We start from the raw sequence: 19,400 nt of genomic DNA on the forward strand, positions 1-19,400 counted from the left end.
TGATGTTTTGTTGTCAAACGACCATCACTTTTTCTCATCGGTTCCTCTTTTTCGAAATGTGGTGCACATGTAAATGCAACCGTTCCCTTTTCTGACTTCCTTTTCTTTTTGTGACACTTAATCATCGCTTCCTGGCGCTTTTCTCGCCTTATCATTTGGTTAACTTCTATTACCCTTTTTTCTTTTGGTTTTGTAACTTCCCCTTATTGTTGTTATTATTATTCTCTTTCCTCTTTCCTCCCTCCTCCCTTTTTCTTTATTTTATCTCCAAGATATTCTTAAGATATTTTTTCGCACAGGACAAGAAATTATTGCATATAGGTTGCGTTAGTTCGTTGCATATAACAAAGCAGTAGTTCTCCCATACAATGAACATTCCTTAGTCATGAAGAGTTGTGTAGGTGAATCATTAACTCTTATGTGAAGGTGCCATATTTTTCTTTAAGAGGGGAATGAGAAAGTAGATGGTTTGCTTCCTTCTCGCCTTCCATATGGGTGTCTCTTTTTTTTTTTTGTGGGGGGGGGTGGAGAAGGGACGCCACAGCGAGGCGTGAAATGTCAACTGGTCACTCAGGTGTCAGACATCATATTGAAATAGCGATAGTAATAACAATAATAATAATAATGACAGTTGATGTTGGTATAACCTCTGGGAAAGAGAGTGGATTGCATGTACCGCTCGGCTATACATTCAACTGGATTATTGATAGAATTTATTGTTGTGCGCGGCTGCAAGTTTTGCATAAGTGTCGTGGGAAATATTCTCCAACTGTTTGCTCAAAAATGGGAGTGGTGTGCAGGTTTCCTATTTGCTCATACATCCTTATTGGTATTTCTCTCGGCCAATTTCCCTGACGGTACGGTATTGCGTTGTGTGTCGCGATGTTTGTGTACTTTGTTTTTGATAGAGCGCTAACATCTTGTGTTTGTTTCATTTATCGTCTTCAGAAGCGGCAGTGGCACGTGAGCGTACCGCCATCACATAGGTTTACTATACCATTTAATATGAGTAACCGCACATAGTGTCTTTCCTGCAATTGCTGCTACGATTACAGTACTCGCTTCAGGGTCGCCGCTTACATATCGCATGCAGTTGCGTATATAAGACAAGACACCGCAAAAGCATTTTTTTCCTTTGTTTTTTGTTCTTCCTTCACAAAGTAGATGAGGCGGGCGGTTGCAGCTCAGAAGGCGGTTGGTGGCGCTGTGGCAAAGCGCTCAGTAGCAAACGCTAACGCCCCTCGCACTCGGTTGCCATTTCTTCGCAATGTCGCACAGAACGCACGGCGTTCACCCGACACTTATCGTACGGCAACACCCTTCACGTCATATCCGCCGCATGTCAGCGGCCAGCAGCAGAAGAAACCGACAAGCCACGTGCTTTACAAGGATCCGCAGTGCATAATAGTGAATGATGCATATCCCAAATCGCGGTTGCATTGTCTTGTCATACCACTTGATCTTTCTCTTGACTCGCTTAGCGCCTTACGCCCCAATCACGTGCCATTGCTGCAGCACTTAATGGAAGTAGCGGAGCAATACGTGCAGTTTACACGCGAGGATGCGGCTTCAAATGAGGCAGGGATTCAGGCGCTTTCATTCATGACGGGATTTCATTCCCTCCCGTCGTTGCCGCAACTCCACATGCACCTTATCTCACGCGACCTCGACGGTCCCTGCATGAAGACCAAGAAACATTACAACAGCTTTGCCACACCGTTTTTCCTGCCAGCTGACCAGGTGGTGAATGACTTACGGAAGAATGGATGCGTGACCCTTAATCGAAATGTGGAGGAACTGAACCGGTTTGAACATGAGGAACCGCGATGCCTGTGGTGTGGGCTAAACCCTGGTGGTTTTCAGCAGCTGCGCGTCCACCTCCGCACCTGTAAGGGTAACCGTGCGTATGTAGCATCATCTACGGCTCCAGTGCAACAGTAGGCAATGTTGTAAACACAGGGGTATGCGTGTATGTATGTACGTGCTTGTGTGTGCGCGTTTGGCGCCGTTTTACAATTTTCATTGGAACTCTGCTTTGGCTCTCCGCTGTTGCTTTAACTGTTGTTGCTGACTGCACGGTCCATACAACTATTACCTACTCGCCTGCATAGAGAGTTTAAATCCTTTCGCCTTTCCTATGTTTCCTTTGTTTTCTTCGTGTGGCTTGAGTGACGTTAGCCTTTAGGGGGCCGGATAACCGAGGTGGAGACAAACCCGCGTTTTCTTAAGCTTTCCCCCCCCCGCACGCGCGTGCCCATACGATATTTTACTCTTTTAAGCACTTAGCGTGTATACAAGTACGGACGGACGCACAATAATTCGAAAAAAATAAAACTGCGGTTTCTGGTTGTTTAGCTACTATTTTGTCCGTCGCTGCCATTAGTGTTTACTTCTGCGTGTGATGCAGCCGCAGAGCTCCCTTTTCCGCGCGCGGGCCCAAGCGCATGGCGAGGCCCGTCCAAATGGTACTGGCGCACTGACTGAAAATGCCGTGGCGGAGAATGATCAGATTATGTCCGCATTGCTTAGTGACGTGAGGGCTGTAAAGAAAAACTTCACCTCCATGGGCGTCGAGGTGCGGCGACAGAATTCTTTTTTAGACTCACTTCAAGATACATTTGGACGTACGCGCGCGCGCTTAAACCGTACGATGAGGTACTTGAACCTGCCGGAACTCACAAGTGCGAAACATATGTGGGTGCTTTTCGTGTTCGTGTTTGTCGTCCTTGTGCTGATATATATAATGCTGAAGTCCCGGTGAGGCCGCTCCGCGTGTTGTTGACGGCAGTGGATGTTGTTGTGACTTTCCTTCTTTCCCTTCCACCTTAAAATTATTGCACTTACCGTTGCGTCGTTTGCATTTCTACGCCTCACTGCCATTACTTTGTATGTGTGCGTGCGTAGTGTCTCTTTGTCTCTTTCTTTCTGTTTCTCTTTGTTGTCGTTGTTGTTTGCGTGTCACCGTCATTTTTTCCCTTCTCCTCCCTTCATTTTTTTTTTGATGGCTGTAGACATTAATTTACTGAGGTACTCCGCCTTGTTATGATATGTTTGGGAGGATGGAGGGGGGCAGCATGTGGCTTACTCCGTTCAGTCAATCACTTTTCTTGGATATGTCTGATATAAAAATAAGTAAGTAAATATATATGTGTTTATTTGTAACTGTATTCGCTTGTGTTCGTGAATGCATCTGTTCTCCTCTTGCTCTGTTGTGTTATCTTCTGCTATTTCTCTTTTCTTCCTTTTGTTTCTTTCTCCGTCCCCCTCTATCATACTTCTCGTAACGGATAATATTATTAACCTCCTGATTTTCGCTGTCTCTTTTTGGCAGACAAATCGAGCATAATTATTTTTTCTTTCTTTTTGTTTTACTTTTGGTGTATCCAATCCGAAAGCATCTACACTAGTATTTGCTACGCGTTTATCCTTTACTATTTTACTTTTTCCCCCTAATTTATTGGGAGAACTGGCGTCACTGACGTGAGTTCTCCGCATCCCTTCACTTTAATTCAACTGCCACTTTATCGTTATTTTCTTACTAATATTAGTTTTAATATCCTTCAACTGACTAGAAGTTTCTGGTGGTCTTTTTAAAGTTTTGACTAATCTTGTTTTATTTCGTGTTGTTTAATTTTTTTTTTGTTGCTTGCGCCACCGCTCGTTGGCAAACCCAATAGACAGTTATTGGAAGCTTTTATTTCTTACCAGAGGGGAGGGGGAAACAAAGAGAGAGCAGTGGTGTGGGAGTATAAAAATACGGAAAAAGTTAGGAGAAAATATTCTGAAGTAAGAAATTGAGGAAAGGAGGGAGAGGAGTAAAAATAAGAAAAAAAAGATTTTATTTTTGCTGTATTTTTGTTTTTAACAACCAAAAGGAAACGGAGGGTGAAACTAAAACCCCAAACAAAAAGGGCTAATATTTATAACTCTTTGCAGACTTCGGCTTTTCAGTCAGTTTACTCACAAGAAGAGCAAATACACGCGTGTGTGAAGGCTTTATAAGGCCCACTGGTGTGTCATCGTCAGCGATTGTCTTACTTAAGAAACACTTGACGTGTAGACATCGCAAGTAAAGTAGAAGGGGGAAAAAGTGGATTACGCCATTGACTTCCATCGTACTAATCAAAAGATTAAAGAATAAAAGAAAAGGAAGCAATAGTAAAACAGAATAAGAACGAATACAGTGAACAAAGGGTGTGTGTGTTTGTGTGCGCCTGAGAACAATAGAGAGGCACAGCTGAAAGTTAGGCTACATAAAGTCATATCAAAATACGAAAAGAACGGAAAGCATAAAGTCACATAAACATAAAGCTAAGGAATAAGGGAGAGAAAAGCCAAAAAGAAAGAAAAAGGTTAATAGGCGCACAACCGTCATTTGACTGGTGCTGCAATCGCTTCAGAGGAGTTTCTAGAACAAGAATTAGTAGTGACGTGATATTTCTTACAGCGTAAAGGGAAATAAGGAAACAACAAAGGGGAAGAAGACCGGGCAGGAGCCCAGCAGTTATTCGAACAAATAATAGGAAGGGTACCACCAAATAAAAACAACCAACCAACCAGTTCCCTCCTAAAAAGGCCACGCAACTCACTTTTTGTTTGTGCGTGGTGGCATAGTAAATACCTTTTTTTGTTTTATTTTAGTGCCTTGAGGCACGAGGAATTTTACCAACAGGAGGATTTGCAGAAAACTGTACGTAACCCTGCTGAAGTTGCAGTGAAGAGAGGTGAGTACTAAGGACGGAAGCAGGGAAATGGCATCGGCGTGGTGCATTCAGTTCAGGGCATTCCTGTGCAAGGTGCTCCTGCAACTCAAGTCAGCATTGTTTACCACTATTTTTATGTTGCTACTTCCAACCCTCGTAATGCTTGTGCTGGTTGCAGGATACCGCTCAACCGCCATCATTCACGTGCCGGAAATGCAATATGATGAGAATCCTCTTATAAATTCTTCACAGATTTTCGAGAACCACTTTTGCACGAATCGTGATGCCCCGTTTTCGTTTCGTAGGCGTTTGCCTGTTCCGATGTGCTACCCACCGTCGGAAGAGTTTGAGTGCCTTCCTTCCGTGCGTGGAGGTTCATTGTGTGTTCTCGATGCTACGTTGGCACGTGAGGCACTCGCGCAGCTGTTTGTAGCGGCTGGCCCCGTTGTTATTCCAACACTCGATGCCTATTTGGGACTGTCAGCGTTTGTGACACATGAGTTACGGCGCGAGAACCCGAGTCTGTTCGCTCGCTCCGCAAAAGAGGGCATGGGCCACTACGGTAAACTATTACTTGTGGATACGAAATCTGCCAATCATGGTGCTGCAGCGCGTTTCAGGACATTTTGTTCCAATGTAAGCGTTCTTTGCAATGAGGTGTTAGGCGATTTGCCCATTTTTGCATCTATGGTCGATGCCCGCCGGTATGCCATGGAGAACGATGGGGAGGTATGGGCTATTGCGGATATCACTGACGACCACCGGGGCGTTGGAAATTTCGGGGGGCGCGGGAATCACTTCACTATTAGCATGAATTACTCCGCAACCCCGTGGACGACGGAGGCGGTCATACCAACAACCAAAGCGATGGAGGAAGGTAACAATCTGCTGTACATCACTAGCGGGTTTCTTACTTTGCAGAACGCCATCCAACAATTTTATGTGCGGGAACGTTTGGGGGGTGGGCTTAATTCCTCCGCGATTTTTCAGTACACTAATCTGTATGGACCTACGACTGTGGCAATGCCGTCTCCACCGCAATTCAAAAGCACATTTTATAAGTGGGGACATTACATGCCCTTGCTCGCAATTATCGCTGCTCTTTTATCCGGCATGGTGTTCGCGCGTTTAATTGTGAATGAGAAAGCTCGAATGATTCGGGGGTGTATGGAAGTAATGGGACTTCGGTGGTCCGCTATGGCGTTGGGGTGGCTCATCATTGCGTTCTCGATGGACTTCATTGCTGTATGTGTGCCCGTCTTATTGGTAGGGTTCACCTTTTTCCACTACGTGAACTTGGCAGTACTGTTCGTATTATACTGGAGTTTCTTGTGCCAAATAAGAGCGTTGTGCCTCTTCTTGAGTACCTTTTTCACGAAGCCACGGTACGTGAAATTGGCTATATGTGTTGTTACAGTGTGTTGCATCATGTCGTACTATCGTACACCGGAAAGTTACCATGCACCAAAGGTGAAGTTCATGAGTCTACTCCCTTGTGTCGGCTACCTTGCGTCATTTGACCAGCTGATCCAGCATGCGAGCACGAGCCAAAAGTTCCATTGGAGGGATACCGTTGAAGGGTGCAATTCTGTGGCACTTCTTGTTGGTATGACATGGGTTTCCACGTTCATTATGTTGGTACTGTGGAGTTACTTGGACCAAGTGCTTCCTACTTCATCGTGCTGTCGTAAACACCCGCTTTTTTTCCTTCAGGCGTTTCGTCGCTTTCTGTGCCACCCTCGGGACGAAAACGCAGATGTTATTTCCTTTCCATGGAGGGAACTGGGAAAGGATGAAATACCGCCGTCCATGAAGTCTGTGCTGGATCAGCATCCAGAGTGCCGGGATACAGAGAATCAGACGATAGCTGCGGTACTTTATGGGCTGTGTAAGCAGAAGAAAAGGCAGAACTGGTTCTGTTGGAAGCGCGGCTCTAGTGCAGGCATCTCATTCGGAACCAGCGGTAGTGCGGCTGTAGATGACGTTTCGTGCGCGCTCGAGTTCGGAAAGGTGAATATGCTTATTGGACCCAGCGGGTGCGGCAAGTCCACGCTCATAGGCATGGCTGTTGGTGCTGTGAGGCCCGATGCTGGTGCCGTCTACATTTGTGGCCACTCTACAGTAACTGAGCCCGAGAAGTGCCGCAGGAACATTGGATACTGCCCACAATCAGACGTTTTGTGGGAGGATCTTACTGTGGAGCAGCACCTTACCTTCTATGCTCGACTAAAGTGTGGCGGTGTTTGGGATGTGCGAGAGATTGTGAATGACATTATTGACACCCTAAATTTGGAGGCACAGTGGCTTACAAAGGCGCGGAATCTATCGAGGGGTCAGCGCCGTCGCTTATGCGTCGGTATTGCATTGATTGGTGACCCTGCCGTGCTATTTCTTGATGATCCAACGGCAGGGATGGACGTTAAGGGGCGAAGGGCGGTGTGTGAGGCGCTGAGCAAGGGGCGTGAAGGGCGTGCCGTGCTGATAGCCACCCACGAAATTGATGACGCGGAACGTATCGGGGATTACATCCACGTCATGCAGGGTTGTACTGTACGTGACTCGGGCTCGCCGCTCGTTTTAAAATCAAAGGCAAGTGCTGGGTACGTTTTAAAATGTGTCGTTAGCCCTGGCCTGACGATTGAAGAGGAGGATGACTGCATCAACCGACTTGTAGATTTCGTACGGGCTATTGCCCCCGGCGATTACGGCAGTCGTCCCGCGCGGGAGAGTCACGGTACGGTTTGTGGTGTTGGGCTCCTTGGTGTAGAGCGGCGGGGGCGTCAGGTTTCATTCCGCTTTCCGCTCGCCCTGCTCTCGTCTGAAGGCGTCTCCGTTGTTGGCGAAATAGAGGCTCGTCGCAGCGAGTTCCACCTGCAAAGTATTGGACTGAGCATCGCAACGCTACAGGATGTTTTGGATTACCTGACGGTTCAGCATCAACCAACGGCCGGTGCAAATGGAGACAGTGGGCTGTGTGGACTGTCGTTGGATGAAACGAATACGCCGCGCCGCGCTGGTGGCAATGGTTCCACTGTTTCCGTGGAATTTACCCCGTCTGGGACGATTCGAGACGATGAAAAGTTCTCTGCTACTTCCGGCCTCGGTCGAGCGGACACGAATGCCACACGAAACGGGGGGCTTCAGTGGACGTTCTTCTCGCATTTCGCTGCTCTTTTTGTGAAGCGGTTACATTCGGCGAAGTGGGATGCACAGCTCATGTTTTACTACATTGTGATGCCTCTCGCGTTCGCTCTTCTTTCGCTTCCCGTTGGTAAGGTTAAGCCAACTGTTCAGCCAGCGTTAACACTCGACTCTTCAATGTACCGCGCCGGCCAGAAGTCTCCCAACTCTACTCTTGTTTGGACTTACTCCAGTGTTCTTGATGACGCGTTTGGTGTTGCAAAATCTGATCTGCGTAATGTTTTCGGACCCTATTATACGCCGGTGATGGTTGAATGTCACAGAGCGGGTTGTACCGAAGCCTTGTCTGACGTTCTTTATCAGTACTTGAATGGTAACAACTCTCATGCCGATGTTGCTATCGCACTTACCGGTGCGATGTATGGGGTTGCCACTTCTGTAACGATGCACAACCTCTCTTCACCCCATGCAGCGGCCCAGTCCCTCAACATGCTGTACGATGTGGTGAACAATCAGCTATTTGGCGAAGGATCTTTTGTGACAGCACGTAATGAACCAATGCCAATGGGCCCGCACGAGGAGGAAATGTTTGCCGCGTTCCACCGCATTATTGCTGCTCTCTTTGTTATATTGGCCTTTATTCTCATTCCGGCTAACGTCGTTGGTCGTATTGTGAAGGAGGTGCAGTGTGGCGCGTATCATCTCCAATGTTTGGCTGGTGCTAATGCATTCTCCTTCTGGCTTAGTGCCATGCTCTTCGATTTCTTATGCTACGTTGTGGCTGAGATTCTCGTGTTGATCGTGTTGTTTGCGTCTGGGTGCGATGAACTCGTTGGCGATGGCCATACAATTCTTGCCGCACTAGCTCTTTTTACGATGTTCGGCCTTTGCCACATTCCGTTCTCCTACGTTCTGAGCTTTCTGTTCAAATCCTCACGAAGAGCGCAAAGCACCGTTCTTGTTGGGAGCCTCGTGCTTGGAATTATGTGGATTCTGATTGAGCCTTTGGCCGTTAAAAACAACCGTGTGGCAGGCATTGTTATGGGCGTGACAAATTTTCTGCGCGTCACACCGTGCCTTGCTTTCAGTGAGGCCCTCATGGCTATGGTGTGTACGAGGTTGGCGAATATACGAAAGCCGCTGAGGGAGCGACCAAGTCTCTTCAGCCCGCTAGGTTACAGTAGGGGTGGTTTAACCGGTGGTACCGGAACGGGTCTCCTGTACATGGTAGGTACCTTTTTCGTTTGCCTGTTGTTATTTGCCCTACTAGAGCTGCTGAGGCGTCGGGGAGCGGTGTGTTGCCTCGGACCGTGCTCGGAAGGGGATGGTGATGGGAAGCTAAACACTGCTGCGCATCGAGGCAACCGTAAGAGAATGAAGAGACGGGGAAAAGGCACCCCCGAAGATTGGTGCGCCAACGAAGAGATGACCTCTTACCGTAATGGGGAGTTGGAGGAGGGGCGGGGTGCCGCGGCAGTGGGCCTCTCACTTCAACACGTCACCAAGAGATACGCGGGAGTCTCCACTTTGGCCCTTCGAGACATTTCAATATCTGTGTACAAGGGGGAGACGCTGACGGTTTTGGGTCTTAATGATTCCGGTAAGTCAACAATTCTTTCTATCCTTGCAGGCAGGGTACCACCAACAACTGGGTTTGCTGGCGTCGGTGAAACCATCGTACGTCCCAACGCCGCCCAAAGTAAGGTTGGTTACTGCCCACAAAAAGATGCGCTGATGGACAACTTAACACCATATGATCATCTTCTCTTGTTCTCTAGGCTGCGTGGTAGCCCTGAGGAGCAAATCCACAGTGAGGTACCGCGGCTTCTTTGCGTGTTGAGTTTGGAGGACGTGAAGAACTGCCTCGTGCGCACACTAACTCCGGCTCAGAAGAGGCGGTTGTCGCTCGCTGTAGCCTTCGTCGGTGGGACCACGTATCTTCTGCTGGATGAGCCAACCGCCGATATGGACTTCATGTCACGAAGGCAAGTTTTCGCTGCTGTACAGGGATTAGGCAGGGCAAAGTCCGTCATTCTTGCGTCACGCCACCTGGAGGAGATGGAGGTGCTTGTGGATCGTGCCGCTTTTATTGAGTACGGACGCTTGCGATACATTGGCACTCCTCAGGAATTGATGTCGCACTTTACCTGCGACGTCATGTACACTGTGAGGGTGGCGTTTGGCAACACTGTCGCCCCACAGCTGGACCCGCTGGGGGAAACCGTGCGAAACCTTTGTAAGTGCTTTGACAAGGCGCAGGGTTCGCGGGGTTGTCGCATAAAGAGTGTTGTTGGTCGCACCGTTACGCTGGCGGTGACCTGCGATCTATTGTTTGTGTGCCAGCAAAGTGCCGCGATTAGTGAAGGGGCAATCCCCGGTCTATCGCCAGTGGTACAGGTGAGCGCCACACAACCGCAGTTGGACGACATCTTGTTGGATTTTTAACATAATTATGGACTGGTGTCCGTGAGAAAGGTGTAGGTTGTGCCGTTTCCCGTGTTTGCGTCTGGCGGAAGAGAGTGCTTGCGTGTTCCTTTTTGTTACTCACACACACCTCGTTCCCCCTTTTCATTCGAAGTGTGAGGTTGAATATGTGAAGAGGGAGGTGAAAAGGAGCAAGAAGGACAATTGTCTAACTGGCGCAAATTCAGGTAGACACCTCAGGAGTGAACAAATATGGGGTTCAAAGGCGCGCGCGCTGGGGGAGGGGAGGGAGCGGTTCCCACTTCCTAACACAATGAGACCAACGTACTTTTCTTACTTTATTATTATTAATTTATTTTCTTAGTCTTACGTAAGTCAAGGGCATCCAGTGGTTGTGCTGTATTTGTTGACTGCGCGAGTGTTTGAGTGGATGGAAGAGAGGAAAGAGGTGCTGGTTCGCTAATGAGGAGTTAGTGGAAGGTAAATATTGTAACATCGCGTTTTCATCTTGTTGTACACCTATTGGAGGAGATGCGAGTAAGCTTGTGGTAATATTTAAAAGAAAGTTATTCCAAGGAAGTTAAGTTATAAATTTATTTATTCGTGTATGTAGTTTCCTTTTCTATTTCCCTTATTCCTTTTAGCAGATCGAAGGAGTGCATACTGCAGTAGCACAGCATATAGAATTTTCTTCTCTGCCATTGTCTAATACTGCTATTTTTTTTTCTTTTGTTGGCTCATCTATTTTTAAATATTTTCCGTTAGTTCCCTTTCTTACTGCTGGTTAGTAGAGCTTTTGGGAGGTAGGTGTCCGGAGACATCTTCCACTCTTTCTTTCCTTTTCATTTTCCTTTGCTTCGCTCTCCACCATTTGTTTTCGCTTTCTTTTTCTTCACGTCCTTTCTTAGTTGCCTCATCAAACATCTGGTTGACAAGGTCTCGCCATAGCTGCAGTGAGGCGGTGAAGGACACAACAAAGGCAGTAGCAAAGGGCTGCGCCTCTCAACCTTCGCACAGCGCTCTCGGTTCTACAGAACCTGCAGAAAATGAGAAACATCTGGGTTTCTGTTTCCAACGGCCACGGACACGGACAAGGCGCAGCTGTCCCGGCCACGGATAATTCGTCGATATCTGCAGATTCCTCCCCGCCGTGTACCAAACGGATGCGGCGTTACATAGCTCCAACCAGCGTAGACCTGCAACGCTGCCGAAAGGAAGAGCCGATTCCGATGCCGATGCCAGCGCCGTCACCTTCGACTATGCTTTCAGCTAAACAGTGGCCCCAACACATGCTTCAGGGCCGCGTGCATGTGGCAGCGACCTGTGGGCAACCCACAGTGACCGTTGGCTCCAAGTTAATTCCGCCATTTTCCACAGCGACCGTAAGAGTTGGCGGGCCGACTTTCAGAGCTGGTGTTACTGTTAGTGCGCCTCTGCAGCCTGTCCCTTTTCAAGGGCATCAAAGCCAGGAGCCGCGAGGGAAACATTTGTGCGTGCGGATGTATCTCCCACAGTCGGATCCTCCTCTGCAGTCGTGGTGTGACGTGCACCCAAACCCATTAATAGGACTTCCAGGCCGAGTGACTAACGCACCCCCGATGGAGCGTGAGCCCCCCAAATACTTCTGCGACCCGTGCCAGAAAGGCTACAACACACAAGAGCAGTATGACCGTCACATGAAGACTCACATTTGGTGCTCATTTCCCGGCTGCAAGTTCACCTGCCTGCAAAGCCGCGAGTGGAAGATGGAAGCGCACATTGAGACTCTCCACAATAGGCCCGACGCGCCTAATCTCAGTGATGTGGGGGCCTACCTGGCGCAGCGCAGGGGCCGTTTTCCCACCCAGGATTCCGTCAAGGCTAAAATGGAGGAGCTCTTCTATAAGGCTTCAAGGGGAGTTGTGCTCCCGGATGATCGTAGACGGTGGCTTCGTCAACATGGTATTTTGGTGGGGAAGCGCCCGCGAACAGGGGAGAGTTACATTGTAACTAGTGCGTCACGAAATGCAAAGAAAGTGGTTTGCTCCGAGTCAGAAGATGTAAAGGCCAATGAGGGACGTGCCGACACATCTGATGCACCGGAAACTCAACGGGTATGTGAAGAGGGATGTAGTGGTGCCAGTGACAGTTCTCAGTGCGACGGTAACCGTCTGCGTAATAAGGAGGATCCATCCGTTTCCGTTGGTCGAGGCGGTGAATGTGAGTCCGCCGACTGCACCGGGAGTGCGATTGAGCACCGTCAGCACAAACAGAAGGATCACAGTCGGCCAAGGAGGATTATACCCTGTGGTCCTAATGGTTCCCTTTCGAACGCTCAAAAGGTTCAACTTATACGCGAGCGTTACCGCGAGGCAAAAACTGTGCCACGGTTTTACGTATGTAGTTGCTGTGGCGAGAAGGGACAGCATTGGGTAACTGACTGCCCAAAAAGGAGTGATCAAGTGTTTGAGCGGCGTATCGTATGGGGTGAGGAGCGACGGGACCCTCCGAAACCGAAACTCCGTGATGACAATATCGTACCAGCAATGACATCATGCAGTGAAGGGAATGCTGTTGTTGATGAGACCGCTGCCGGACCGAGTAGCGGTGATGTTGAGGTTACCAGCGATGTGGCTGAGCCTTGGGTTGAGGATGTGGGCCCTCCGCCTGAGCTGCCGGCTAGAAGGGCATGTAGCGAAGAGGACAGCCGCGTGCCCAACAACGCCGCGGAGGGAAGAGGAGGTGCAACTCACAAGTGTGGTGTCAAAGAGGAGAGAAGGCAACGGGCGCAGCGCCGTGATCATCGACGTGTCCCGCCTCCGCCACCCACATTGTTTGAGCGGCTTACGGAGGATCGGAACTCGGTGGAACACGGGCTTCTTCTGCAGGCGATACGTTTTTTTGTGAAGAGTAATTTCTTTGAGCCTCGCTAAGGCGTGAGCGGTACCGTAGGCTCCCCTTTCATGTGTTCCCACTGACACATCATCTATGCCTGCATATGCATTTCTTTGTGGAGTGTAAAGTTTGAGAAAAAAGTATGCAATAATAAAAGGAAATGGGTGCGTGAGCGACTATGTGATGAGTTGCGGCGAAGTCCCCCTTTCCCTTTCTCTTTTTTTGTTCTTTTTTTTTTGTTCTCACGGTTGTTGAAGGGACTAATTTCTATACCTTTGTGTGTGTGTGTGTTTTCGTGCCGCTGGGAAGGGAACGGGTAAGATCAACGAAATAATAATAACACAAAAGTACTTTCGTCTGGCCCTTTTAATTCCTTATCTCCTTCTGCGTTTGCCACACTTTCCCAGTTCTTGTTTTTTTTTTCGTGTTTTGTGGCTTCCATTGGGGTTTCTCAAGCGTATCGAGCGCGTTGGATAGTGTTTGTTGAAGCACCAGTGAGCTAACAACTGCAGTGGCGACGATAGTTGACGAGTGGTGCCGTGTTTGATGCCTTTCCTCATTTTTCCCTCATGTTGGGAAAGGGGATAATCTTAGTGCACATTTCATTCGCGTCGGTTCCCTAATTGTTCTCTCTTTTGTTATTTTCTTTTTAAATTGCAAATACTCTTTTTCTGCTTTTGGTGCAATATATGCTACTCCTCTCCACATTTTTTTAAAAAATAAAATATGCTTCGATTACCATAGGAACTGGGACAAGGTGGTGACATCGACGAGTAGCTGACGTAACATGTCCTCCTTTCATTCCATTATGTTCGCACATTTACACATGTGAATATCAATGACATGAAAATAGGAGAGTGTGGGGGGAATGATCTATAAGGAAAGGAAGGGGAAAAGCGTTTCTGAGCGGGGTGTTACGCTTCTGATTTCCCTTTTGTTTTGTTTCTTTTCCGATACTCCCTCATTCGGAAGGCAAAAGAAAAATAGAAAAAAAATAGGGTCGCACAGAAATTAACGATGGCCATTCAACATTACCTCAGGGAAATGCACGGGGAACACTGGGACACAATAAAAAAACAAGACAAAAACAAAAAACAAATGCCGACGGGGATGACATCGCCAGCGGGAAGAGGAAGGTCGGGGTGCAGCATTGTTTTTTTTCTTCTGTGTTAGCGCTTTCTCTCTTTCTCTTTATTTTTTTTTCGCTTTGAAACTCTTCGCTAATATGGAGCTGTAAGTTTTACACATGGGTTTCTTTTGATTAATCATCTTTTGTGTGTAAACCACCATTTTGTGCTTTCCCCCCCTTTCCCATTCTTGGCACTAAACGCTGTTAATTGCCTCATTTGTTTCTTCCTCTTTTCCCCCTGCTTTTGTTTCTTTTCCCACCACCTGTTTCATAAATTAGAGACTTGAAGGGAGCACCAAAGTACGAACAGAAGTGTTTATTTTTTCTTTTTTTTTTTCGTTTTGCGAGTGAAGAGAAAAGAAGGAAAGAAAGAAAGAAAAAAAAAAAAAAGAAAGCAAAACCAAGAGGAATATGTCGACTCAACTTATTTCCGGTGGTGAAGATGGGAGCCACTCCCAACTGATGGATTTGGTTCTAACGAATTGCAGCCGACCTCAAAGCCGCGCCTGCGACAATAAACAATCCACAGATGGTGTTGTACGTCTCACATCATATGTGGATTTACCCAATCGTGACACGCTTCTGCCACCAATTGCAGAACCCAAAGGTGGTGTACCCGAAACTTCAGAGACACTTTTCCCTCGCCGTCTTGGATTTGATATGATTGGCGTCAGCAGCGTTTCGGAGGAGATGTTACGCGACCTTTACGAAGTGTTTGATGTGCATCAAAGCGGTGGTGTTGAGCGCGGTGTTTTGCGGGAGATGATGCGCAGCGGCTTTTCACATTTTGGTGCGCCATGCAGTGATCGGGATCTCGATCGCTTTTTTGAGAATGTGACGCCGTTTCGTGTCCGCCGCCGCCGCACTCCAAAGGAAGGAGAGGTGGATGTTGTGCCTTTTAATGAATTCTGCGTGGCTTTTCTTTCGTGGCTGCGTCGGTAATTACCATATATTTGCTGTCTAATAAAACAACGAGTGAAAAGGGACGGAAACCAGAATTGAAAAGAAAAAAGAAAAGAGAAGAGAAAATAAAAATGAAAGAAAGGGAGAAAGTAAACGAAAAAGAGGATAGTGATGTGGAGAGTCCAAACTCTGCACTCGGCTCTTTGTGTCGTTGTGTGTACGAATTCCGTATTGGAGAAAGCAAATGGTGGCAATTAGTGGCAAACAGACAAACAAACAAACGAGCAGGAAAAATAAAGAGAAGAGTGAAGGGCATTTGGGCGAGTTGAAAACATGTTGACTTCATTAGCGGAAGCTAATGACGTGCAATTCTCAAACGCATTTTTAAATGTGCTTGACGTTTGACATACGCACAAACATATATATATATATATATGTTTATGTATATGTATTTTTAATATATCTTTCTAATTTCTTCTTTTCTTCAGCGCATATATGTATATAATACATGTGACCCGTGTGTTCACCTTTACCCTCTCTTTCATTACTCCTTGTTATCTTACCTATATGAACCACGAGGTTCAAGACAAGCGCACTGCTAAACCGAAAGAACAAATCCAAAAGAACAAACAAGACATTCAACTCATATTGTAATTGACGATGTCTGGCCTCGCTAAGTATCTTCCTGGCGCAACCAACCTGCTGTCCAAGTCGGGTGAAGTTTCACTGGGATCCCTCGTTGGGAAAACTGTGTTTCTTTACTTTTCTGCCTCCTGGTGCCCCCCATGCCGGGGTTTTACACCGGTCCTCGCCGAGTTCTACGAGAAGCATCATGTGGCGAAAAACTTCGAAGTCGTGCTGATTTCCTGGGATGAAAACGAGAGCGACTTCCATGATTACTACGGCAAGATGCCATGGCTCGCTCTCCCATTTGACCAACGCTCGACAGTTTCGGAATTGGGCAAGACATTTGGCGTGGAATCCATTCCGACTCTTATCACAATCAATGCTGATACCGGTGCCATCATTGGCACTCAGGCCCGTACCCGTGTCATTGAGGATCCCGATGGTGCCAACTTTCCGTGGCCCAACTGAGATGCCATGCTGTCTGTGAAGGAAGTGATAAGTATTGATGAAGTACGGTATGGTGTGGGGCATCTGGTGTGGAAGCACTAGTTATTCGGGAGCAAGAAAATAAGTAAGTGAAAAGTACGGAGCGAACAGGAGGGAGGGAATGAAAGTGAAAATGCTACGGAACTGAGCAGTAAGCGAAAATGGAAAATATGCTTTTGTGCCAGGGGAACATTTGTGATGCGGTCCTGCGTGTGTTTTTGTCGGATATCTCGTCATCCATCTTGCGGAGTTTTGTTTATTGCTCTTTGTTTCGGGGTTGGATTCCTGTTGTGCAGGGGTCCTGTTCCTCACACTTTTGTCATTACATATGTTCTGACCGGCACGCGCCATAATCTTCTGTGGCGTGGTTTGAATCGGTGTGGGGATATGAGCAGGAGCGGTAAGATATTGAGATATGACGAAATGTTGCCTTTACAAATGCTTTCCCACCAGTTTCTTGGTATAGCTGTGTGATTACATATCCTTTGCGTGTGGGATTGAATTTCACTACGGTCAGTTGAAGCACACGCGTAACTGTTTATTCGCCATCTCTTTCCCTTCCTTCTTCACGTGACGAAGTTGATTGATACAAGCAATAACAGGATTCAGAGAGCAGTTTTGTAACCATGAGTGCAACAGAGGCGGTTGTTGAGCCGAAGGCTCCCGATGTATGCACAGAAGCGAATGAGAGACCCCCCACGGAGAGTGGTGTGGCTGCTCCTGTGAAGCGCCTGTTCGACCTTCTTCAGGAAGACTCCAAGGAGCGTGTGGTTCGGTTGCTGACGGCCTTTCGTGAACTCACATTGCTGGAGCAGGAGTCACTGGCGCAGGAGATGGGCGTAACACTCCCAAAGGAGGAGAAATGGCGGGCACCGTGTCCTCTGATTGCACGGCAGCCGTCTGGTCCGTCGCTGGAAGTGCGGCGCCGGGATCCCAGTTATGTGGCATTGTGTCCGTCTGTATCTTCCGCCCTCCGTGAGTTAGGATCGAAAGAGGCTGCCCGTCGCCTCCCGGATGCGGACTTGCGGAAGTTGGTGGAGGGGGCTCTGGGAGAGGACGGCGTGTACTTGACGGTTCCCGAGTCTGATGGAGAAGGGTGTGCTGCTGCTTCCGAGCGGGTGGGAGTGGTGGATGACGGCAAGCCACCGCTGCTGGTGCGCAGCCGCTGTTATCAGGCGCTGCGGCTTGCACGCGATGAAGAGATCGAGACGGACGCTCAATACACAAGGCCAAGGGTGCTGAATGTCACTGGCATTCCATTGGAAGAAAGTGACGTGTGGGAATGGTTTAACTTGCTGGACGTAGCGCGGAACGGTACTGTGGGTGTGGATGCTTTCTTGACGAGTGTCCGTGAGCTTGATCGCGGGTTTGGAACAAGCAGCAAGGTACAGGAAGCGTTCGAGGATGAATCACGTTCCCTCTCGGTCGATGGGCAGCTCTCTTTTGATAAGTTCGCGTATTTGGTGACACGGTTCTCTAGGTACTAAGTGATGCTTGTCCGCATGTGAAATGGGAACGGTTGTCCGCAGAATGGATGGGACGGGCTGACAGTTTCCATATCTTCATGCCTTCTGTTAGTCTCACGCCCTGCTCAGCGCGCAATGTAAACTGCCGTTTTCTTTATTGTTTCCGAGTTGTCCGGAAGTAGTGAAGGCAACACGATGTATGTACGATATGGAAAGCGTGGGTAGAGTTTTTTATTTTTACACGTGTAGGAAGTGACACAGTATGGTGAGAGTTTCCAGCCGTGACATTACCGCCCTTTTTTTGGTGATGTATGTAAAGTTCCCTTTTGATTCATGTAGTTTAGGTGTGTGGGGCTGTGCAACGAGAAGTTATCTAACACGTAGTGTTGTAGCGTATTGTGGGTTTGCACACTGTTGGAAGTACTGTAAAATCTTTGTTTGTTTCCAATATCCTGTTTGTTAGTAATATTATTCTACTCTGAGCACTTCTTCGCAACTATTACCATTCAGTTGATATGGCAGTCGTGGTGTCACAGCTTTATCTCGGTGTTTGTTCGTTGTTTTCATTTTTCCTTCGATTTCGCATACTGTATCTGTAATTCGGTTAAATGATTTTTTTGTAGATATGGTGTTTTTCTGCTGTCGGTAGCGATCGGGGACTGGTGGTTACACCGTTGATGGACTGTTCGTGGCATTATGTTGTCGATAACATAAAACTTCAGCAATAGCACCTGGCACCGCCACGACGTGCGGTGCAATCACCTTACACGCTTAGCTGGCCCAACTGGTCGCCGTAATTTTGGTGTGTGTGGATTTTTTAAATTTTCTTTTCTCGATATAGTTCTCTTTCAAATGCCACAAAGGTGCTAACCACATGGTAGTGGTGGCTCCCTACTTCTCTTATGTTCATGCGAGTGGATGGTGTGCTGTTACAAGGGCTTGGACTGCGTGTGTACGTGTGTACGAGAGGTGTGTGTGTATCAGTGTGACGAGAGGAATCACTTGCTTCATAGCTATGGTAGCAAGGTGGTGTGTTTGCAACAGCTGCTACTGTTACTGCGCATGTGACCCGTGTGTTCACCTTTACCCTCTCTTTCATTACTCCTTGTTATCTTACCTATATGAACCACGAGGTTCAAGACAAGCGCACTGCTAAACCGAAAGAACAAATCCAAAAGAACAAACAAGACATTCAACTCATATTGTAATTGACGATGTCTGGCCTCGCTAAGTATCTTCCTGGCGCAACCAACCTGCTGTCCAAGTCGGGTGAAGTTTCACTGGGATCCCTCGTTGGGAAAACTGTGTTTCTTTACTTTTCTGCCTCCTGGTGCCCCCCATGCCGGGGTTTTACACCGGTCCTCGCCGAGTTCTACGAGAAGCATCATGTGGCGAAAAACTTCGAAGTCGTGCTGATTTCCTGGGATGAAAAAGAGAGCGACTTTCATGATTACTAACGCAAGATGGCATGGCTCGCTCTTCCATTGAACAACGCTCGAAAGTTTCGGAATTGGCAAGACATTTGGGGTGAATCCATTCCGACTCTTATCAAAACCAATGGTGAAACCGGTGCCATCATTGGCACCCAGGCCCATACCCGTGTCATTGGGGATCCGAAGGGGGCAAATTTTCCGTGGCCCACTGAAA

At 47.8% G+C, this 19,400-nt stretch overlaps 9 protein-coding genes across 9 annotated transcripts; 8 read left to right on the plus strand and 1 right to left on the minus strand.

Moving 5' to 3' along the window:
• Positions 1 to 555: 555 nt before the first annotated feature.
• Positions 556 to 855, plus strand: TbgDal_III4000 (T. brucei spp.-specific protein; the record flags this gene model as incomplete). The annotated part of the gene is made up of 1 exon (XM_011774047.1): positions 556 to 855. The coding sequence occupies one exon, from the start codon at positions 556 to 558 to the stop codon at positions 853 to 855; it is 300 nt and encodes a 99-aa protein (XP_011772349.1).
• Positions 856 to 1,164: 309 nt separating this feature from the next.
• On the plus strand, positions 1,165 to 1,941 carry TbgDal_III4010 (hypothetical protein, conserved; the record flags this gene model as incomplete). Its single annotated transcript, XM_011774048.1, has 1 exon — positions 1,165 to 1,941. One exon carries the CDS (start codon positions 1,165 to 1,167, stop codon positions 1,939 to 1,941), a length of 777 nt encoding a protein of 258 aa, XP_011772350.1.
• A 460-nt stretch (positions 1,942 to 2,401) lies between these two features.
• On the plus strand, positions 2,402 to 2,761 carry TbgDal_III4020 (Golgi vesicular membrane trafficking protein,putative; the record flags this gene model as incomplete). Its single annotated transcript, XM_011774049.1, has 1 exon — positions 2,402 to 2,761. One exon carries the CDS (start codon positions 2,402 to 2,404, stop codon positions 2,759 to 2,761), a length of 360 nt encoding a protein of 119 aa, XP_011772351.1.
• Positions 2,762 to 3,090: 329 nt separating this feature from the next.
• Positions 3,091 to 3,495, minus strand: TbgDal_III4030 (hypothetical protein, unlikely; the record flags this gene model as incomplete). The annotated part of the gene is made up of 1 exon (XM_011774050.1): positions 3,091 to 3,495. The coding sequence occupies one exon, from the start codon at positions 3,493 to 3,495 to the stop codon at positions 3,091 to 3,093; it is 405 nt and encodes a 134-aa protein (XP_011772352.1).
• A 1,256-nt stretch (positions 3,496 to 4,751) lies between these two features.
• TbgDal_III4040 (ABC transporter, putative) lies at positions 4,752 to 10,289 on the plus strand (the record flags this gene model as incomplete). The annotated part of the gene is made up of 1 exon (XM_011774051.1): positions 4,752 to 10,289. One exon carries the CDS (start codon positions 4,752 to 4,754, stop codon positions 10,287 to 10,289), a length of 5,538 nt encoding a protein of 1,845 aa, XP_011772353.1.
• Positions 10,290 to 11,314: 1,025 nt separating this feature from the next.
• Positions 11,315 to 13,180, plus strand: TbgDal_III4050 (hypothetical protein, conserved; the record flags this gene model as incomplete). The annotated part of the gene is made up of 1 exon (XM_011774052.1): positions 11,315 to 13,180. The coding sequence occupies one exon, from the start codon at positions 11,315 to 11,317 to the stop codon at positions 13,178 to 13,180; it is 1,866 nt and encodes a 621-aa protein (XP_011772354.1).
• A 1,502-nt stretch (positions 13,181 to 14,682) lies between these two features.
• TbgDal_III4060 (hypothetical protein, conserved) lies at positions 14,683 to 15,213 on the plus strand (the record flags this gene model as incomplete). Its single annotated transcript, XM_011774053.1, has 1 exon — positions 14,683 to 15,213. The coding sequence occupies one exon, from the start codon at positions 14,683 to 14,685 to the stop codon at positions 15,211 to 15,213; it is 531 nt and encodes a 176-aa protein (XP_011772355.1).
• Positions 15,214 to 15,834: 621 nt separating this feature from the next.
• On the plus strand, positions 15,835 to 16,269 carry TbgDal_III4070 (tryparedoxin; the record flags this gene model as incomplete). The annotated part of the gene is made up of 1 exon (XM_011774054.1): positions 15,835 to 16,269. The coding sequence occupies one exon, from the start codon at positions 15,835 to 15,837 to the stop codon at positions 16,267 to 16,269; it is 435 nt and encodes a 144-aa protein (XP_011772356.1).
• A 644-nt stretch (positions 16,270 to 16,913) lies between these two features.
• On the plus strand, positions 16,914 to 17,774 carry TbgDal_III4080 (hypothetical protein, conserved; the record flags this gene model as incomplete). The annotated part of the gene is made up of 1 exon (XM_011774055.1): positions 16,914 to 17,774. One exon carries the CDS (start codon positions 16,914 to 16,916, stop codon positions 17,772 to 17,774), a length of 861 nt encoding a protein of 286 aa, XP_011772357.1.
• Positions 17,775 to 19,400: the final 1,626 nt, after the last annotated feature.

This window comes from Trypanosoma brucei, chromosome 3 (genome assembly GCF_000210295.1).
Source record: "Trypanosoma brucei gambiense DAL972 chromosome 3, complete sequence".
Lineage (NCBI taxonomy): Eukaryota > Euglenozoa > Kinetoplastea > Trypanosomatida > Trypanosomatidae > Trypanosoma > Trypanosoma brucei.